Source organism: Phaseolus vulgaris, chromosome 3 (genome assembly GCF_000499845.2).
Source record: "Phaseolus vulgaris cultivar G19833 chromosome 3, P. vulgaris v2.0, whole genome shotgun sequence".
Lineage (NCBI taxonomy): Eukaryota > Viridiplantae > Streptophyta > Magnoliopsida > Fabales > Fabaceae > Phaseolus > Phaseolus vulgaris.
In genome coordinates this window covers 45,658,624-45,681,109 of record NC_023757.2, presented here as the reverse complement: position 1 = coordinate 45,681,109, position 22,486 = coordinate 45,658,624, and the positions used below count along the sequence as shown (strand labels likewise).

Sequence of the window (22,486 nt, the reverse complement as noted above, 5' to 3'; positions counted from 1 at the left end):
TGAAAATAGTGAAAAGTTAATTTTTTTATTAAATTGAAAAAAAAAGTGAAAGGTATAGATATTTAGATGATTATTAGAAAAGAGAAATGAAACAAAAGTTAGAAATTTTAATAAATTAGTTTTTCTTTCTCTTATTGTTTTAATTTATTTTGTATGTTTTTGTGTTTAATTTTTACTTAATGGAGTATGAATGATGCATGGGCGTTGAAAGTTTTTTTGGAGTTACATAATGATTGTAAGCACCCATTGATCGATTATGAAATGTTTTCTTCCACGTGATTTTATCCCTATCCTGTGCTAACTTCATTTGTTTATCCTCATCAAACTACATTTTTTTATTTTATTTGCATAAGGAGTCATGCACTTATGCAAGTTTTGTTTGGAAGAATTATTTCAGAGTGAAACCATTACTGAGAAAAAGAGATGCTAATATGAGATACTAATAAAATAAAAACCCAAGAAAATTAACATACTCATCAATCAATTACAGAAAATAAATAACACTAAATTTAACGTGATTTAGTCGCAACCTATTTCTACACGGACAAATAGGTTTTATTTCTGTCCTGTTTACGCATCAATTACAAGTACAATGATCATTTTAACTAAAACTTATAAAAATAATATAATAATTAAACTTATTCACTAAATATAGTGTCTAATCAATCCAACTCAATTGATCTAACTAACTTCATACACAACAAATATTGCATTTAAAAATTTCTACGAGACATTCTCTTTTGTCAGCTCAACTTTTCATTCTTTCTTCCCTTTTTTTTTCATCATACAACCAAACACAAGATTATATAAATTGCACTTTAATTATTTTTTTCTAAGGTTTCAAAGACCAAAATGGACATTTAGTCTTGCATAAATTGAAAAAAGAATTTAGGAAAAATAATAGTAGTTAATTGTGTATGATATAAAAATGAATGTAAAGAAGGTGGTCCAATAGTGGTTGAAGAGTGAAGAGAGAAGGTGATTTGATATTAGTGGGTGGACCCAATAATTTAGAGCATAACTTTTTGGTGTATGGAATGAATTAAAAATTATATATTCTACAAACAGTAATGTATATATTCTCCAAACCATTTATGGGTGAGGCAGGTCCATGCAACCTATGATATTCAAGTCACATCTGGTGGGCCCCTGTGGGTGGAATCATCCTCCGCGTGTCACCACGGAATCTCCTCTCTTCACATTTCCCTTTCCATTACACTATGCTTCTTTTCTTATACAAACAAAAAAGAAAACACAATTCTAATAATGATAATAATAAAAACACTAATTTCTCGTTCTATTTTAATAACATAAATTATTATGTTGTAATATAAAATAGTTATATTATATTAGTTTAATTAAATTTTAATTCTCTTATATTGAATATTTTTATTTGAGTTTCTATTAAATATTTTTTATTTATAAAATATTTTAAAAAATTATATTTGTTAATTAAATTATTATTTGATTTTCATGTTAACAGAGTGGTGTGAAAAGGATTTTTGTTTTCACATATGGTGTTTCTACATATATAAAATTGGGAGATTATGTAAAATGAAAATTTAACTAAAAAATATATTACATAATAAAAGATTTTATTGTGACGCAGTATAGTTTCTTGATTGCGATATGAAATAAGTACTTATCTCAACGATGTAAGTGATGATATAGATAAAGGTCACGTGTCATCTTATATTAATTACAGTATTATACTAATTATAAAATATTACATTTTTTAATACCTAAAAATAATAATAATCTACCAGTATTATTATTATCATTAATATATAATAGTAATAATCTTTATTATTTAACATATTTTCAATTAAAACAATCCAAGTCATTAATCATTTCAAATTAACAACACTGCATTTTATTGTAAGTCCAGAACTTTATATTTCTCAATAAAAAAATTACAGTCAAATCACATATTTAATAGAAAAATTAAACAATAAAAATTTAATTAAAAATATAAATACTCAATAAAAAACGAATTTAATAAATACTCAATTTGAAAATATATAAATCTATAATAAACTTAGAAATTAATTAAACCTATTATATTTTATATGTTTAATACTTTTTTATGTGATAGTATGATTTTTTAATTTTTTTTCATTATTTTAAACATTTTTAATTTTTCATATTTAAAAAAATTAAGTTATTATAATATTTTTTGTGTTTGTTGTTTTGATAACATGTTATTCTTGAAATGTGTTATTTTTATAATGTTATTATCATTAATCTAGTAGAAATATCTATATTAACTTGTTTAAAAAAAAAGTGAAATTAAATTTTTAAGTTTATGATAAAAAAATTATGTTAATTTTTTTATAAATCTATTTTATATATTTTTATCCAAATTTGTACTCATAGTGAATATAAACTACCGAAATGTGAGACACTCCACTATAAGAAAATCATTGAATAAAAACCAATTTTAGAGACAAAAAAATAATTAGTTGTTATAGTGACTAAATTAAATATTATTTTAGAGACTGAAAAAAATTATTGGTTTCTAAATTAGTTTATACTATTGATAAATAGTTTATAAGTTGGTATCTAATTAGGTATCAATACTTTTGTTACCAAATTTAGAATCTAAATAATTGGTAGTTAAAACCTTTGTAACTAATTAATCAATAATAGAAACTAATTTAGAAATCCATAATTTTCTTGGTCTATAAGAATAGTATCTAATTTAGTCATTATAACAACTAATTATTTTTGTCTCTAAAATTGGTTTTTATTCAATGAATTTTTAGTAGTGTGTTTTCTTTCGTTTATTTTTAATTTCATCAATAATGCTAATAAATTATAAATATCATGCACCATAAATATATTATTTGTAACATCTCTATTTTTTACCCATATTTGATAATATATTATGCATGCAATATCTAATTAACATATAAACATATACTATTTTCTCATTTTGTAACATATAAACATCCCTCTTCTTAGGGAATTTAATATACATACACAAAAGTTTAAAAAAAAAAACATTCAAAATAAAACATCTCATCCTCTGACTTCTCACTGATGAGTTCTATCACCTGCAACATCATTTGCTCATGTGTAAATTAACACAATCATCACAGAATAAAGAAAACAAACACAAAACAAAGTACAGGATAGGCTAGCTATTTTTAAAGTTCAAATATAAAACTTTAAATATCAACATAAATCATCAGTATCCACACAGCCATGCGCATAAACATCTTAATATTTTATCATCTTATCATTTCATATAACAGTGTAAATTCATAAACCTGAAAGACCGAATTATATTTCAAATCGCAGTCAAAGTCATATGAACTTCCATCGACTCTCACTAATTGAATAACTTCATCTATGTGAATCCATTATATTAGTAGAGTCATAATGTCTCATTACGAGCATGACAAATCAATACACCCTAACAAAATCTCAACACGGTATTTCCTTTCCTAAAAATACTATGTTTTGATCACACTTTCACCTCATTACATACATCATGTAACACATCAATACACCACCATTCAATCACATCATATTTTTAACTATTTAAACAATCTAAATATATCTCAAAACTCACTTAAACACATAACTAAGTTTCAAATATATGTTCTCTAAATCATTCATCATCTAAAATCAAACAACTACTTCTCATCAAACATCTCATTTAAGTAATTCAACAAAATATTTAAAAATAGTTCAACTCATTTATATTATATTTTAAACACTTTCAATTCTCAATCAGAAACACTTTCAACAACTTATTCACCTTAAAATTAATATGAAATATTGAAAATCAACCATTTCATTCAATATATTACTTTACTCTTCAAAAGAGATAATCCTGCAAGCAAAAATTGGAACGGGTGACCACGTCACCCCTACATCCAAATCTTCTAACCTAGGATTATTAAAAAGAATAAGACTAGTCTCCCTTACCTAACTTGCACCAAAGAGTACTGATAGAAAAATCTAACTATACCACTAGGATCCTGAGCTAACGAGACTATTTCTAAAGATAAAAGCATCACATGCAAGCTTAAACTAAAGACCTAACCAGATCAAAACTAACTCAAACGAAAAAGAGTCAAGAATGAACTTACTCTATTTGAGATTTTGATCGGGCAACCTTCTAGAGTTCAATGCCAGGAATTCAATGACAGACTTCGATTGTCAAACTGATAAGCGAGGATATTAGAATCTCATAGAGAAAGGAGAGAGGAAAGGAAAAAGGAACAAAAATGAGCTTACTTTATTAGATATTATAATCGGGCAGTCTTGTAGTCTTCGCTGTCAGGAGTCTAATGACATACTCCGATTGTCAAACTGATGAGCGAGGAGAATATTAAAGAAAAGACAGGGAAAAAGAAAATGGAATTTTAAGATAGATGATGATTCTTTTAAAATGAAACTTGAATAATTGAATTTTTATTTATATACATTTTAAATTTAATAATAAAATATTCAGATGTCATTTTAATTATACCACTTTTACTCTAAAACTATTTTTCTCGATGCTTACATTATTAACTCATATGAAAAATTAAAAATATAACTTAATTACAAAATAGTATTCGCTCTGTTAAAAGAGTAATAGTAATTTTGTATTTATATTTTAGAACAGCAGTCTTTTTAGTCTTCTGAAATTATTTTTCTGACAAATATATTTCTTTATATACAATTATAGGTAATTGATATAATGTCACTTATAAAGAGACACATAAATATTATAAAATAAAATATTTTAACTAAATAATATTGATTAATTATTTTTTAATCATTGTGTTATAATCTTAAAAAACATTCTTTTATATTGGAAGAGCTTTATGGTCAACCTGGTACATAATTTTTACAATATATAAATATAAATGAGAAACATATATTTATGCTTATTATTTTTAATTAGCTTGAAATTTTAAGTATATAAAATAAAATGTTAGAATGATACATATTTTTAAGAAAAATACTAAGAAATGTAGTCATTCTTACAAATGCAATTAATTTTAATACAAAAAATTAGATTAATTCATTTAAGAGATGATGTAGAGGATTTTAAATACTTAATTTAAAGTTTAAAACATTGAAAAACTTTTTTCCATAGTAAAAGCTGTATATGAATAAAATAATATAATAAATATTTTTTTTTTGAATAAAGATATTATATTTACACCCATAAATAATATATTATATTTACACACATAAATAATATATTATATTTCTATAGTATTTATATTTTAGTTATAATATTTTTCACTTATAATTTACATATATTTGCTCTTATTTTTTTGTAATGATGCAGTGTTTATATTGGAGGTTGGATTGTCAATTAGGTTTGATTAAGCCCCCTCGCCTAACGCGAATAATAACAAATCCATATTTTATATGTATAATGTATTTTATTAAGAAGACATTTGGAATAAATTTTTGAGTTTCATGAAAAATTATATATATATATATATATTTCATTTTAGTAAATCCAATTTTTTCCCTTTCATTTTTTTAATAAACTTTCTTATAAATATTTATAAATTATAAAAAAACTTATAAATTAAAAATATCTTACCAACAAGTTAAAAGATAAAATTTAAAGACAACTTTTTCACATATTAATTTACACATAAATTATCTTTAACTTAAAAGAAGAAATTCATTTTAGTTCTTCTTCTTCTTATTACTGATCCAAGTGCATTAATATTGTAGATATTGCTCTAAACATACGTGAAGTTATTGAATCCTATCCACATTTTTTATTCAATTATATAATTATAGTTAAAAGTATTGATTTTAAATAGTTTATGTAAGTAAATTGTAATAAAAGATGTAATTGAGTTTCATTAAAAGTTTAAATTTTGTTATTATATAAAATTAATAGATTAAAAATAATATTTAAATAAATATAAAATCTTTAATTTAAGACTCACTCTTGTAAAAGAAAAAAATAAAGAAGAGAGAAAATTATATATCTCTCTCTCATCTCTCCATCTTCTCTGTCTACCTCATCTCTTCCACAATCTGATCACACCATGAAGTAGTTAAGGAGTTATGGTACATTTTTACCCGATCAAATTTGTAAACAGAGTAAAATTATTTTTACTCTAAAGACCCATTTTTCTTTCATTTTTCTTATGATTTAAACATCAACCTTGATGGAGACAATTTACAAAACGGTTCCTCTCAACTTTTTTTACCTTAGCTTGAAATTTGATGATGTTTAGATAATATGCCTTATGTCCTTGGATTTTCCTGCTGGACCTAAAATTATCACTAGAATAAAGAATTTAAAGTCCTTAAATTTTCATTAGAATAAATAATTTCAGGTAAATGAAGTTTCTTTGGTTGAATAAAACATTATTGATAGCTGATTTAGATAATAATCTAATTTGAGATATGTATTATGCTTTTAAATATAAAACTAAGTAAACTGAGGTTGTTTGTGGTATGATGAGTTTGAGTAGTTTATATTTTATTGAGATGACTGAAGAATGGTGTTTGAACGGATTTTAGTTTGAATTGATTTTTTGAATTGTTTATAAGTTGTATGACTAGACTGTTCTTGAAGAGATATTTGAAAATGTATTTAAGTCTATTGTTGAGGTTGATTCTATGATATTCTTACTAAAGTAAAAATATCCTTGTATTTGACTTGTTTTTTATTTTTGTTATCGCTTAAGCGAGCCTATTCTCATCCAAGCAAAAACTACACTAAAAAATAAGCTCTTTTGGCCTCGTTTTCGGTAAAGCGAGTCCATTATCGCTTAAGTGTATTTTCAATGATTTGAATTATGCATGAATTTTTTTTAAGTAAAGTATACATTGGTTTGTAAATTCAATTGGTTTGTTGAAAATTTAAATGTTGTGTGGTTGAATGATGTACATATACAAGTGTTATTGTATGATCAATTGAATTGTGCAATTTCTAAATGATGTGAATGGAAGGTGTATGAGATTGATATGATTGTGTAATTAATTTGAGAAATCTTAAATAATATATGAGTGATTGGTATACATGGTATGTGAATGATGTGCATTGTATGAGGACAATGAAATTATATGTAATTGAAATCATACATTTAGGTATAATGTATGAGTTGTTGGTTTAATATTAAGTATTGACACTTATGTTTTAACAGGAATTCCTAATTTCATTGATGATATAAGTCGTAGACTAAGATATCAATAGGTTAGAAGTTGGTGAGGGAATTCATACACATTGTGATCACTTGTAGTCACGCATATTAGATGTTTGAATTTATCATATTCTTTTTTATTCGTTTGTAAATTTAAGTCTTGAATATCAAATGAGATGTTAGTCTACTTAATACGAGTCTTTCAAGTTTAATTGTTGTGATCAATATTGAGTATTATTGGATGTGCTTTTTTTATACAAACTCTGATAACAATTCTGGGTGCATGGAGAACTTTGAAAAAATAGAGTAAAACGTTATTTTCTTTTATTTTTTGGTAATTTTTTTTTATCTTTTATGATGTTACATTTAATGATTATAATTATCAATTATTGTGATAACGTTAAATTTATTAATTAATTTTCACTTGTGTTAATGATCATAATTATTTCATGGAAATTGGTAAGCCAAATATTATCTGAATTTGTTCCGTTGCTGAGGAAACTCTACCGAGTTTCTACAATCATGTGTTTTTTCTTTCTTTCTTTTTAGCCGAAAATATATCCGTTAAAAGTGGTAGTCACAAATATGTTTAACATGTCTCTTCTACTTTTTTTCTTTTTTTGTTTCAGGGTGAATATTGTAGATGTGGATAGGAAAATGTAAAAAAATATGGTATTTAATTATACGTGAAGAAATACTCAAACAGATTTAATGGAGAGAAAACTTGTGATATAATAAAAAAAAGAGAAAAGCCACATCTAAAAATCATATTTCATAATTTCACCTTTAATATCAACTTTATGTTATATAACATTGACTACCTTTTAATTTATATATAACTAATTATGTTTACGTTATCTACGTATATAAATATAATATAATCAATTATATGTACGTATATATATATATTAAATGAAATTTAATAAATAATAATATCATACAATAATGAAATAGTAATAAGAAATAAGAAATATTAATAATAATAAAAAACAAAAGTAACAAAATAACGATAATAATAAAATGAATTAATATAATAATAACATTTAAAAAATAACAATAAAACTGAAATTAAAATTAATTAATGATAATGCAAAATAATTTAGTTATTTAATAAATATATTATTTTCTAAATTTTCTAAACTTATTATATTAATTAAATTACTCACAAACTTTCATTTTTTTCACTTCTTCAAATCCATTTCCTAATAAAATATCCCCTAATTAAGAAACGACAAACTTAACTAACTCTTCATCATCAATCTCCAAGTCAAAGATTACTTTTAGTTAAACAGTGTGTTGTTTAGTTAAATTTATTATTGAAGTACTATTTTAATGAGAAGTAATTATTTTAAAATTACTGTAAGTCCTCTTTTATTTAAAATTTATGAAAATAGATAAATTTTTAAAAAATATGAGTATATGTGAGTCCTGTTTGAAAACATAATTGCAAAATGAAGAAGTTGTGTTCTAAAATACAATTTTAGTTTTTTTTTTATCTTATTAAAGTTCTGGTATGAAACACAATTTTATCATATTTTAATTTTTATTTATTTTTTTCATCAGGAAGAATGTTTTTATATACTTTTTATTTTATAAAATCCACTTACTAGTATGTTTTCACATTTTTGTTTTCTTTTTCTTTTGAAGAAGTCGTTTAAAGAGTTGCCATTTCGTTTACTTTAGCATGATTGTTTATTTTTGAAGTTTTAAAATCCTATTTTATGTTTCGTTGTATTTTTTGTTGTAACTGCCTGTAGTTTTTTTGAATTTATTTATTTGAAGGTTGAGATCCTCACGTCATTGGCATTTGAATATTTATGAATATTTAGAAGATTTTATGAAATTCAATTTTATCCAATTTAAAATAAAAATTATTGATATACTAATACCGTCCAAACGTTATTTTTAACCGTCCAAACCTTATTCTTAATCCTTAAATAGGTCATAAAGAAAAAAAATATTAATTATATTCATAACAAAATAATTAATTAAGTCAAAATAATTTAGAAAAATGTTTTTATTGTCAGAATTAAAGTCATAGTAAAAAAATTATCACATAAACAATGATAAATAGTTTTTTAATATGTACTTCTTTAACTCATTAAATTTATTTTATTATAATAAATTTTTTTATTTTAATGCTATTGTCAATTAACACAAATAATTTGATTAATTAATTAAACTAAGTAAAGTCATAAAAATAAAAATTACAACATTATGTTAAATTGCTTTAAAAAAATTCAAAATGAATAAAATTCAAAAGATTACAACCATACAACAACAAAAATACAAGTAAACATAAAATATTATTTTTTAAATTTAAAACTAAAAACATTACAAATATTGAAAACAAAAAATAATCTTAATCCAATTCAACACTCTTTAAAAAAAAAATCTAAATACTAAAGTCGTCCACCTGATACTCTTTTAAAAAATATAAAAATGTGCTAATAAATACTTACTCACACGACTATATTAAAAAAAAAGATTTTTTAAAAATCAATACTTTAAAGCACGAGTTTTTTTTTTTTTTTTCATTTTGAAGTTGTATCGGCATAATTCTTTTAAAATGTATCCATTTCCATAAATTGTAAATAAAATTACACCATTTTCTTAAATTTGGGCAGAATTTCAATACACGCACACGGAAAATGTAACGACGACCAAAATCCTGGAACATTGGCATGTATAGAAAAGAGAAAGAGATAAAATGAGGCGCAAAGTGGAAGACACGCAAAGGTGAATTGAGGAGGAAGACAATCCAAACTTTATTTCTATTCTACAAAGCACACACTCATCATCATTATGAACCAGAACCCGCTTTAGATACTATACTCGCAACAACCAAAATCTTCACATAATCTTTTTCTTTTCCTTTCCCTCTCTCTTCAGCGGCTCTTATACACCATTCTCACTTCACCCCTCTTTTTAAATTCTTCATATTCCGTTCTTCACTTTTCGCCATATAAAAAATACTCTACAACTTTTCATGGGGTAATTTATTAGGAGGACAAAAGTGAGTGAGCAACTCAACTCTGCAGCTACAAGAACACCACTTTTTCTTTATATTCGCTCATGATTGATTATGTTTGTTTCTTTGAATTTTTCCTTACCTTGCGTATGTCATTTATATTAAATTAAATTAAACTGGCCCCCCTTAAATTTATTATTTTATACATACATACTGATATTATATATATATAATATTGTTGTCATGAATGTAACATTAAGGTGTGTTCACTTATTGGGGTGTCCTCTGTGTCTAAGTTCTTGAGAGGTGGGTGTAGCTTTTGGGAAGGTTGACATGGAGGAACGGTATGAGCCATTGAAGGAGCTTGGTTCTGGGAATTTTGGTGTGGCCAGGTTGGCCAGAGACAAGAAGACTGAAGAGCTTGTTGCGGTCAAATACATAGAGAGGGGTAAAAAGGTAAACTTCTTTTGCCAAATTGGCAGTGGAATTCCATTGATTACTACTGAGTACTCACTAATGCTGTTGTTGTCTCAGAAATTTTCTTTGCATTGATTGTTCTTTTTTCCTAGCGATCTGAATTTGGAAACTACCGGTTTTGTTTTGTGTTTTCTTCTGCTCGTATATGAATTATTATATGATATCTCTGGACCATGTTTTTCTTTTCAAAATCTTAAATTGGATGTTCAATGTTTCATCATATCAATATGAATCAAGGTACAATAACAATGGTTGGAGTTTTGAAACTGTTAAGCAGAGGAGCTGTTTTCCCTGGTGATATTATTTCTTTCCTCCTTTTGTTTCTCAACTAGTCAACTCTCTAAATCTATACTGTATTCTACTGATTGATAGTTTCCATGAAAGTCTTATTCGGTGTCATCACAAATAAAATTCTAGAATCAATATGCTGCAACACATAGAGTCTCCAAAGTTCACTTTTTATTCCCTGCGAGCAATTGGAAGCATTTGTTTGCTTCTTCTTTTGAATTTCAAGTACAGATAAAAAAAATTGAATGCTGTGGTTCCTCTTAATGTCCTTTGTCATTTGAAGTTTTGACCGTCCTTTGTGAATGAAGAATTGTAGCATAAAATAAAGAATGATTTTTGTTGTTCTCACTATCAAGCTCATGTAGCTTACACCACCATTCTCAACGAGAAGCTTATTGTCAAAGCTTAAAGGGATAACATTGATTTTATAGTTTTGTGCAAAATCTTTCTCATGTGTTTTTCTTCTTAGTGAGCTGTGTTTATGGTACCAGATTGATGAGAATGTTCAGAGGGAGATAATTAATCACCGATCTTTAAGGCATCCAAATATAATCAGGTTCAAAGAGGTAAGAGCTTACTTTTCTTCCGCAAACTGCCCCTTCGTTAGATTTGATGGGAAATTGGGCATTTTGAGTTAAGCAAATGGTTATCTGCTCTATTTTTGGTGCTTGCTACTCTCATGTTACACTCTGCTTGAAATTTTTTCTCGTAATGTGTAATTTTTAGTTCCCTTTGTATCAAGTTGTAATTGTTGACATAATGTGCACAACGTCATTAAGTGTGTTGCGTTATTGCTAAAAGTAATGGGCCAATAATAATTTGCAGTCAGACAATTGGCGTTTACCTTTTAAAACTGATGTGACGTACTGTACATAATATTTTCGGCATTATTTCTTCAGCAAATCTTGCAAACCAAGATCACCTATATGAAAATATCTGGAGAAATCACTAGGACCAGTACCTTTAGGAGAAACCATCAAGAAGTCAAGAAGATAACCTTTTCCCATAAACTTGACTCGTACCATTAGAAAAGGAGAAAAAAGTGCTTATTAGTATTATTCCCTTCTTTTAATGCTGTAATTTGTTTATCTATCCTTATGCATGGGCTACGATCAAATTTTACTCCAGTTAGTCTAGCATGATTGATGACTTTTTCTATTCAAAGCTTTCAGAACTCACGTACAACAAAATGCTGAATGAGATATATTTTCTGTAGGTCTTGCTGACCCCGACTCATTTAGCCATTGTCTTGGAGTATGCTTCAGGTGGTGAACTTTTTGAGAGAATATGTACTGCTGGTCGATTTAGCGAAGATGAGGTTGTAGAATCTATAGTGAAGTTGATTTATCTTTACTTTTCCTTTCATGTAATCCGTATTCAGGAATAATGTTTATATTCATATTGACATTTACCAAGTGAATGAATCCCCTGCATTGCAGGCAAGATATTTCTTCCAGCAGCTAATATCCGGGGTTAGCTACTGTCATTCAATGGTATGCACTCAGAACTCATTCTGTTCTTCATTACAAGCTCATCTCTTATATCATGTTATACTTCCTATTTCAGGAAATTTGTCATAGAGATCTGAAATTGGAAAACACTCTCCTGGACGGAAAACCATCTCCTCGACTTAAAATTTGTGACTTTGGTTACTCCAAGGTTAATACCATTCACCTACAACAGGCCTTTTGAATATATCACATGCCTTACATTATATGCAGTCCGCACATGTGTTTCTTATAATTTTTGTTGACTGTCCTATCTATTTCAACATGTAATTGTAGTCTGCTCTACTGCACTCTCAACCTAAATCAACAGTTGGAACTCCTGCATACATTGCTCCAGAGGTTCTGTCACGAAAGGAGTATGATGGGAAGGTATTCAGACTTAGTGTTATTTCCCTGAGGAACTTGAAAATCATGTCTAGTCATAACCCATGGCAATTAAAAGCCATGGTTCATGGTTTGACAATTTAAACCATTCCCACTTCTATTTGAAAGTCCATCAAATGATCCCGAATGCTCAATTTCTTAAGCAAATTGGCCTTTCTTTTTGTAGATTTCAGATGTTTGGTCCTGTGGTGTGACTCTTTATGTCATGTTAGTTGGTGCATACCCATTTGAAGATCCAGAAGATCCTAGAAATTTCAGAAAGACTATTGGGGTGAGCTCTTGTTAGTTGTTTAACTTAACAGTTCATTTATGGTTAATCTAATGTAGAAGAAAGTTTAAACTCTGATTCTCTGGTTGGTAGAGAATAATTGGTGTTCAGTACTCCATACCCGACTATGTTCGTGTTTCTTCTGAGTGTAGGAATCTCCTCTCTAGCATCTTTGTTGCCGATCCTGCCAAGGTATGTATCTAATTCTCCAAAGAGATACATTTTCTCTCTATCCCTCTTCTTATCACATCATAACATTTTTCAATTTACTTTTTCTTTCCTTCTTTAAGTATCATTTAGTATTTTGGGTGCTGATAAATCATTTTTCTTCTCTAAAAGCATGTGTACTAATCATAAACCTGTAATAACAGAACTACAGTTTCATTGTAATGAACCTTAAATCAATCAACATTTCACATTAAATGGAATTAGTATGGATTTATCAAACTCATACCAACTCACATTGATTTTGTTCTACAAAATAACGAGAGTCTCCCCATTTTTCAATCTAACTATTTATGATCCTTGTTGAAGAGGATCACCATCCCAGAGATAAAACAGAATCCTTGGTTTCTGAAGAATTTGCCTAAAGAGATAATCGAAGCTGAAAGAAAAGGATTTGAGGAACCAAAGAAAGACCAACCAAGCCAAAAGGTGGAAGAAATCATGAAGATCATACAAGAAGCAAGGGTACCAGGACCAGGATCCAAAGCTGGTGATGGTATTGGTGGGCATGGTGGTACTGGATCATTAGATATTGAGGATGTCGAGGAAATTGATGTTAGTGGTGACTATGAACATGTGTGATGGAGACCTTGATTGGTGGGTGGCTAGATTGTCTATAAGACATATAGCATTGTTAAGATTGATCACATTGTGCAACACTTTTATTCTAAAGATACATATTATACCAGGCTTGAAATAGGATGTTGTGTTTATTAAATGAATAATATTAAGAAAAGGCTGCTATTTTCTTAATTTACTAAAGTGTTTTTCAAAGAACAAAACTATAATAAAAATATCAAAATTTAAAACAAATAATACTTTAGATATGATTAAAAATCTTAATCATGATATTTGAACTGATTTGGAATCAGAAGATAAATCTTGCATGTAAAAATCGAATCCACATCCACATTAGTTTAAAACAATTTCAGAAAAATTAAAAACATTTTTTTAATAGTCATTACTTGCGTGTATGTATAAAAGCATATTTAAAGAAAATAAAAAACAAAAACAAGGAATTGAACCCGACGTGAATCGAACACGCAACCTTCTGATCTGGAGTCAGACGCGCTACCATTGCGCCACGGATCCGATTTTACTTTCTAGTATTTAAATACATTTATATATTATCAATAAGTACTCAGACATAAAGCTGATATGCACCCCCTGAACAAATTGTTGATTAGGAAGAGGAATACAAATTAATTAACTATACATAGAAAAAAAAAAGAAAAAAAGAATTTGGATTCACCGCTATCATCATTTTACTTGAGGAAGAGAATATAAATAGGCAATAACTTTTTCATTCAAATTTAGATTAATTTGTATTAAATATTTTTATCATGGCCATCTAATTTTATTTTCCATTTGCCACATGCTATTTCATGTCTATGTATTTTCTAAATCAAGCACAGTATTTGTTGTGATTATAATACCAAACAAACACATGATTAAGAATGGGCCTCATTATATTATAAGATATCATTAATCAAGGTTTTAATTGTATATGTATAAATACAATAATAAACAAGAAGAATGGTAAATGTTTTATATTACATTTGTTCTCGTTAATTGTATTTAAATGAAACATTAATAAATTATTTTCCACGTGTTTAAAATTTACATTACTTCTCCAAATTTCACATTCTCAATAAGATGTTAATATCTTGACACTTACACTATATTAAAATTAAAAATTAAAAAAATTCTTTTCTGAAATATAAATCTAATAAAAAATAAAATAATTTAAAATTATATTATATCACATCATAATTATAAACACACGTGTTAATGTGCATAATTATTAAAGTAAGATATTTCCATCGAAATAACTACTGTATAAATATTATGCTAATGGCTACAATCCAACTCCTTTTCTCATTTTACAACAAAACAAAACACTATTACATAAAAAATCTACACATGTCACTTTCTCATTATAACAAAACAAAATACCATTATGTAATGCATTCCTCACTTTTCTTACTAGGGTCTTCTTAAGTTGCTCCTTATCCTCTCTCGTTCAACAATTTCAAAGTTATCATGTTACTAAAACTCACATTTTCTATACTATATCCGTTTTTATTAATGGGAAAAAATAATTTCACTTATATAAATTATATATTAAATTAATTATTATCTTAGTATTTTTGTTAAATATTTTTTATAAAATAAAAACACATAACAAAATGTATACATCATCTAAGATCAAAATATTTATAAAAAAAACATATCATTAAAAAAATAAAAGTATTTAAAATTTATTTTAATTTAAAAACAAGAAAAGTATAATTTTTTATGGATAAAATAAAATTAGTAATAATACTATCTAAGTTATAACACTTGGAACAAATTGTTAAGCAAAAGTTTTACCACAGTTCATTGTTTTCCAATTAGAAACACAACCCTCTCATTCAATGTTTATTTCTCAATTCAATCAAGATAAGTGTTTCAGTATTTCATACACTGAATCAAGCAAAGTCAATTTTGGTATTTGTGTCTACCTAAATAACTGGAATGCACACACGGATCACTAAGTAACCACAATATTCCTAATACTTTTGACTTAATAAAAATTATGTGAAATCGAGTGCACATTAAATTTGGGTAAAATATGATTTTTATTTTTATTTTTTTAAAGAATGTTTAAATCCAGTTTTAATCATTTAAATTTTCTTTATTTTCATCAATCAAATTTAAAAGTACTTTATATTGGCCCGTAAAGTGTATTCTTTTTACAATTTATAGAATCAATTTTCTATAAATTAAAATATAACTTAAAAGAATTTAAGAGAATCTTAAACAAATTTAAGAGAATATTTATGATTTTTTTATGACAAATGATTGTTGTTACTTAAGTGTCAGTATGAAATATAATTAACATAAAAATATTTATTTAAAAATAAAATTAAAAATATATTTATATTGTTTAAAATAATTTAAATTTATTAATTTTTTTCATAGAATAAATAATCATAACAACGTGTGAGATAACAAAATAAAAAATTTATTATGATTAGTTGTCATTGAATATTTAAGACTGGTAAAACATGCCTGCTTGACCATTTTGGTCTAATATGTCGTCAATGACTCACCAAAAATGAGGTAAGACAGAGGGTAAAGTAGTCTGCAATTTATTTCTATAATTTTGTTTTATATATATATATATATATATATATTAAAAACATATTTAATCATGTAAAAAAAACTCTTTAATTGATTAGTTAATATTTTTAATTAAATAAATTAAAATAGTTATTACATTTATATATTAAATTACTTTATTATAATTAAAAATTATTTTATAAGTGTTAATTATTTAAGTTATAACAATATTATATTTTTGTATCGTTTAAATAATATAATATAAAAAAGGTAATTTTTTCAACCGTTAAAAATAGGTCGGATTTACAATAGAAAATACCTTTCAAACACGCTAATTCGTGGCAAACTCAAGTGTTAAAAGGAAAACATAGAAATTAATTACAAATGGATAAAATAAGTTTGCAAGGTCAAAAAAATCTTCCAACAGCATATAAATTTAAAACAATGACAATTAAAATACCAAACATGACAAGACTTAAGAATTAAATCAAGTATGAGGCAAACTTGTACACTTGTTTTCAAATTTCATTCTTATATAGTTTCTTCACTTATTTTGAATTTTATCATTTTATTTTTATATCAAATATGGGTTGTCAAGTGAGTTTTGGCTTAGAACTAGCTTGTAAAATTGTGATAAACTCTGTTGATGTTTTCAATTGACTAGGTTGCTTAGGCCTATACCATTGAACTAGCCCAAATTGACGAGTTGGGAAAGGAACAAGTTGAGCCATAATTTTTTTTTAAAATTAAAAACTAAAATAAAAATAGTTTAAATAGTTAATTTTTTATATTAAATTATTTGAAGTTCAAACATCTAATAATATTGTAACTTAAATCATTAATACTTACAAATTAAATTTCAATTATTAATTACAATAAAATAATTTAACATGTAAAAGTAATAGTTATTTTAATTTATCCCATCGGGTTAATCAATTAAAAACCTAAATTTTTTTTATATAATTAAATTTATTTTTAATATATAAAACTAATTTTTGAAAATACACAATTAAAAGAACAAAATTTTAAAAAAGTTAGTGGACGATCAAGATTTTCAACTTACTTTATTATTATTAGGGACAATGTTGTCTTGTCTTGTTTTTGTTGGTGGACCAATTACAGACTGAATTGATGACTTTTACACACTGCCATGGAAACTGTGTTCTTAAACAAAATGCGAAGGACAATTTCGAGATTTTGAAAAATTATGGGGTGCAGAAAAGAATGATGGGGTATAGGAAGAAATACCCAATTACGCCTATAGATGTAAGCTCAAATACCCAATTAGTTAGGGTTGACATGTAAATGAATTCCCAAATTTGATATACAAGTGGAGCCATGACAATTCTAATGTGATGTGGCATAGAATGTTTGGGTGTGAGGAAGCTTGGCATCTTAGATTGTTCTTTACCCCTAACTAAATACAAAGAATAGAAATTACTAAGGATTTGTTTTTGAAATTTGAATTAAAGCAAAAAATAGAAGGAAACAAATTGAAACGTTTCTTTTTAAAAGTTTTTCTCTTTTCTTTTCTTCTTTTCCATTTTCAATCTTTTCACCCAAAAGATTCTTCACACAATAATAAAATTATACTACTTTCAAATTTTCAATTAAATCCTACATTATACATAAATTATTAATAAAGGTAATACTATCTTCTTCTCTTTCCATTTCTCATTTATTATATTTTTTTACCATCCTCTTTAACATATTTTATGGTGCATATAGACTTTTATCTTATCTATTTTGATACCAAATTGACCATTTAAAATTTAAATACTCATAAGATCAAATATAAACACTACAAGAAAATCATCAAATAGAAACTAATTTTTAGATACTAAAATAATTAGTTGCAATAGTAACTAAATTATATATCATTTTAAAAAATTTTAAAAAAAATTGGTTTCTAAATTAGTTTTTATTATTGTTAAATAGTTTTTAACTACCATTTATTTAGTTTTTAAATTTGGTAGCAAAAACCTTGGTTGCTAATTAGATACCAATTTAGAAACCATTTAACAATAATAAAAACTAATTTAGAAATCAAAAAATTATTTAGTGCCTAAAATGGTATCTAATTTAGTCACTATATCAACTAATTATTTTTTGTCTATAAAATTAAATATTAAAGTAATAGGCGCTTAAAGGAGAGTTTAAAAATAGGTTTTTATAAATTTTATACACATTAATAATATATAAATTAATAACTCGATTTAGATAAAAGATTTTATTTGAAATCTCATAGATGTTTATCAAAAGAACAATTATCTTAATCTCGTAGATTCTTATTAGTGATGCCTTGAATTTAATTAATATCTATGTAATAATTCATAAATTAGTTTAATAGTTACATTAACAAATTCATACTATACAAATTTGTCTAGTCACATACGCAATTTATGTAACTTGTTATATAAGGTTAAACAATATATAGTCACTCCATAAATATATAATATGTTATTCGTCTTGATACATTTATTTGGTTAAAGGAAGAATATAATATAAAAAAGTAAGACAAATTTAGGATTGACTATAAATATAAATTTTAGGTTTGAATATGCGTTTATTTCTATATTATATGCGTTTTTTTTAAATGATTGTTTTAGTCTTTAGACGTGACTTGACTTCAATAATAGGATTGACAATGTTTAGATGATTAAAGATAAAAGCGTAATTGTTCTCCTCCCAACCTCCAATTGTAGGGTGTTTATATGTTGACACTACATACAATAATAAACATTATAATCAAATAAATTAATATTTTAATTTTATTTAATTTATTTTTAATTAAAAATATTATTATATCATTATAACGGGTTGCAGTATATGTATTTTAATTTCTGGGTGTGAAACAAATATTTTCCCAACTTTTACAACACCCTTTCCTAATCCTCTATTGCATCTTGTTCACGCAAAGAAGCCTCTCTCACCATACCGTCTTCTTTATTGCATCTCTCTGATCAGAATCCAATCACTTGATTTTGACTGCGAGAGTTGGAAGAAAATGGTGTAGTTCAAATTGAAATTGGAGATGTTGGGATGGTCCCCTAAATCCAAGAGATTGACCTTTCCTCTTCCTCTCCCACACCACATATCCCAACCTTGGTCTCCTAAGCAAAAAAAAATTAAAAAATCAAATGCAACTACTTTTCTGCTTCCATCTCATGAAGCTACTTTTAAGAATGATGGTAAGTGGTTAAATTAAAAATGACTTATTGTGAAGTCATAACTCTATAAGAAGTGAATAAAAAACAACTTTCACTTTAAAGTGTCAATAGTAATCTGGATGTACAACTTTAATTGTCACCAAGACAAAAGAAGTTATGCTAATTAAGTTGATTAACTTTTTTTCATATTTAATAATTACGTTACTTCGAGAAAAGATATCCTAACACTATTTAGAGACAAATTTGGTCATTATCTATTTTTGTTTACTATAAGATTTCTCTTAACAATTTCCTCTAAATGTTCATTCGTCATGCTGCTATTCACATAATAGTTCTTTTAATGTATTGTCTTTTTTTATCAATCATTGCACATCAATATGTTTTTTATATATATCTTGTATCTTTTTTTGTTGTTGTAATGTATAATCTTACTGTGTTGAGTTATTCGATGAAAACACAAATTTCCACCAAGAATTCCAATTAAGATGCAAATCTATTAGTCTGTGATGACAGTCAATGTGATTCACTTGTTGAATATTGCAGAACAATATCATAGTGTGCTGGGTCTTCTTCCACATTCATTCAAAGATCAGCAAGGAGACAACCTGTGCCCTAGCCCTAATAAATTATTTTCTGCAGCAGAATATCTCAATATCATACAAAAAAAATGGTAATTTCTCTCTTCCATGGATTAATTTTTGACACCAGTGGTACAAGTCATGTTTGTTTTCTCTCTTTCACACTTCACTTCGTACAAAAGAATCAAGGGTATCAAAGTCAATCCTCTTTGTATCTGCAGTGGTGCGTTCTTGAAAGTGTTCCATATACGTGTGATACAGTAAATAATTTCATCCATAAAAAGTGTCCACTCGAAAACACGTTGTTACTTGAAGTGCAGAAAGTTATTTGATTTTTTTAGAACTAAAAATAAAAGATTAATTTTTAAAATGTAATAATGTCTTAAAAAAGAAATTATTTTTAAAATTAAAGTATTTCGCACGTCTAACCTTAAAAGATGATATGTTTAATTTTGAAAAGTTTGAATAATTAGTTTGAAGGAGCAAGTGTCTAATAAAAAACAAAATGTGTTCACTGCAGAAGCAGTACATATGAATTGTAGTGGGAAACAAGAAAGCTTGTCTCGCGGAACGACAATGTTGAAGTGGTGTCCTAGAGTGGTGCTCTGAACTAGCAAGTGCAGGTTGGGAGAGTGATAACTGATGAATGTCAATAAGACAAAATGGAGGAAGCAAACAAATACTAAAGAAGAAAAGTACGTTAAATAATAATTTAAAGCACCAAAAAGGAAAAGTTATTCAAAGAAAACCGACAATCATTTTAGATGGTTTTTCTATTTAAGTTCAAAAACATAATTTGAAGGAAAACAACAAAAGCTATAAATTTATGAGATAATTACTATTTGAATTATATATACAAATTGAAAATTCCTATTTAATCACTTACTGGAAATAAATAAATGGCTTTTACATTATTCTTCTGGATTAGGGTTTCACAAAAGAGTTTAAAGGCTGACCAACATTGATGATTAAGAATAGGCAAGGAGGCAATAAAAAAAACCTAAAATAGTTGCTACAAGGAATGTCATCTCTCTATCACTCATTTTTTATCTCATTCATATTGGTTTGAGTGTTGAGGTTTATATAGTTGACATTCCTGCCATTATTGAACACAAAACAATATCATTTACTCTCATGAGATTGCAATACGTGGAAAATAATTGTTGTAACTTTTTATTTAGATGTTATATGACAACTCATAACAAAACACCAAAAATATATAGAAAATATTAGTATAGAAACTATTCTAGAAGACATTATTTGTCTCATAATTGGATTCCATGCATGCAGTGAAGAAAATCATGAATTTACTTTGTCTCATAGTCCTATCTAACTTGATTAGTGTACGTAAAAGGGAATCCATCACTTAATAGATAAGTTATGAATATGTTAAGATGGTATGATCTGATGTTTGAAGAGTGTATGGACAAATTGTAGGTAACTGTGTGTTAATGATTCGCCACAAAAAAGAGTGTATAGGTTTTATCCTTTATTTGCTGTAATTCCCGACATTTGGCAGAGGTGGTTACGAGAATTACGCTTCCCATCCTAGCAACAGTAACTTAACAAGACTTTACAGATAAATCACCGAAGCCACATGAAGTCAACTGTGCTATCTATTCTAATATTTTCTTTTGTTGCAACAGACATTCGTTTTAATAAATACTGATATCAGAACAACAACTTGATTACTGCCGCCAGTAGAATCATCCAGATAACTTTTTCTTTCACAGATCATTTCATCACAATATTATTGGAAATGGTAATCCTTCCTCACCATAGTCATGCTCTAATTCATAATGAAAACAGACATATTAGCACAAGTGAAAAAAAACGAGTATAAGAATATAGGAATCCCACATACAAAAAACTTATGTATTATTATTTTGATATTTTGAAAAAAAAAATACAATTCCTGTAAATAGATAGGAGTGTAAAATAGAAAAACATACTAACAAAACTGTATATAAACTTTTGGCGATTGTTCATTCATGTATTCATCATGTAAGGTAGCATTATAGCCTATGTGGAGCGGCTTGATTAGTACAGTACAAGACAACAATGACAGTAGGTTAGAATATGAAGATTATAAAGAAGAAAAGTGACTCATTTTAGCTCACATGTGGTGACGAAAGTACGGTATTCAGTTTCAGATTAGGAGTGTTTTTTTTATTAAAAAAAATAAAAAAATAAATGATAATCATTTAAAAGGTGATACAATTCTTATAAAAACATTAAAACCACACATCCGTACTTAACTCAAGCACCCAAAAGGAGTGTGATACAACACTTTTCTTCTTGAATTTCCATGATATGAGAGAAGTGTCAAGAAAAAAAATACAAAGTTCAAGTGGTAGAACGTTTAATTTCAAGATATGTTTCATGTGT

At 26.5% G+C, this 22,486-nt stretch overlaps 1 protein-coding gene and 1 non-coding gene across 5 annotated transcripts; one reads left to right on the top strand and one right to left on the bottom strand.

Annotated features, from left to right (window-relative positions):
• Window positions 1–9,743: 9,743 nt before the first annotated feature.
• On the top strand, window positions 9,744–13,944 carry LOC137808132 (serine/threonine-protein kinase SAPK3-like). 4 transcript variants are annotated; one of them, XM_068609090.1, is made up of 10 exons: window positions 9,744–9,863; window positions 10,392–10,551; window positions 11,352–11,426; window positions 12,077–12,178; window positions 12,300–12,353; window positions 12,427–12,519; window positions 12,645–12,737; window positions 12,919–13,023; window positions 13,114–13,212; window positions 13,555–13,944. In XM_068609090.1, exons 2-10 carry the CDS (start codon window positions 10,429–10,431, stop codon window positions 13,825–13,827), a joined length of 1,017 nt encoding a protein of 338 aa, XP_068465191.1. In that variant the 5' UTR covers window positions 9,744–9,863; window positions 10,392–10,428; the 3' UTR covers window positions 13,828–13,944. The 4 variants fall into 4 exon arrangements, with proteins under 4 accessions (XP_068465191.1, XP_068465190.1, XP_068465192.1 ...); XM_068609089.1 differs by having other exon boundaries at window positions 9,783–10,140; XM_068609091.1 differs by having other exon boundaries at window positions 9,786–10,144.
• A 321-nt stretch (window positions 13,945–14,265) lies between these two features.
• On the bottom strand, window positions 14,266–14,337 carry TRNAW-CCA (transfer RNA tryptophan (anticodon CCA)). Its single transcript has one exon. It is a non-coding gene; the product is annotated as a tRNA-Trp (tRNA).
• Between the last annotated feature and the right edge of the window lie 8,149 nt (window positions 14,338–22,486).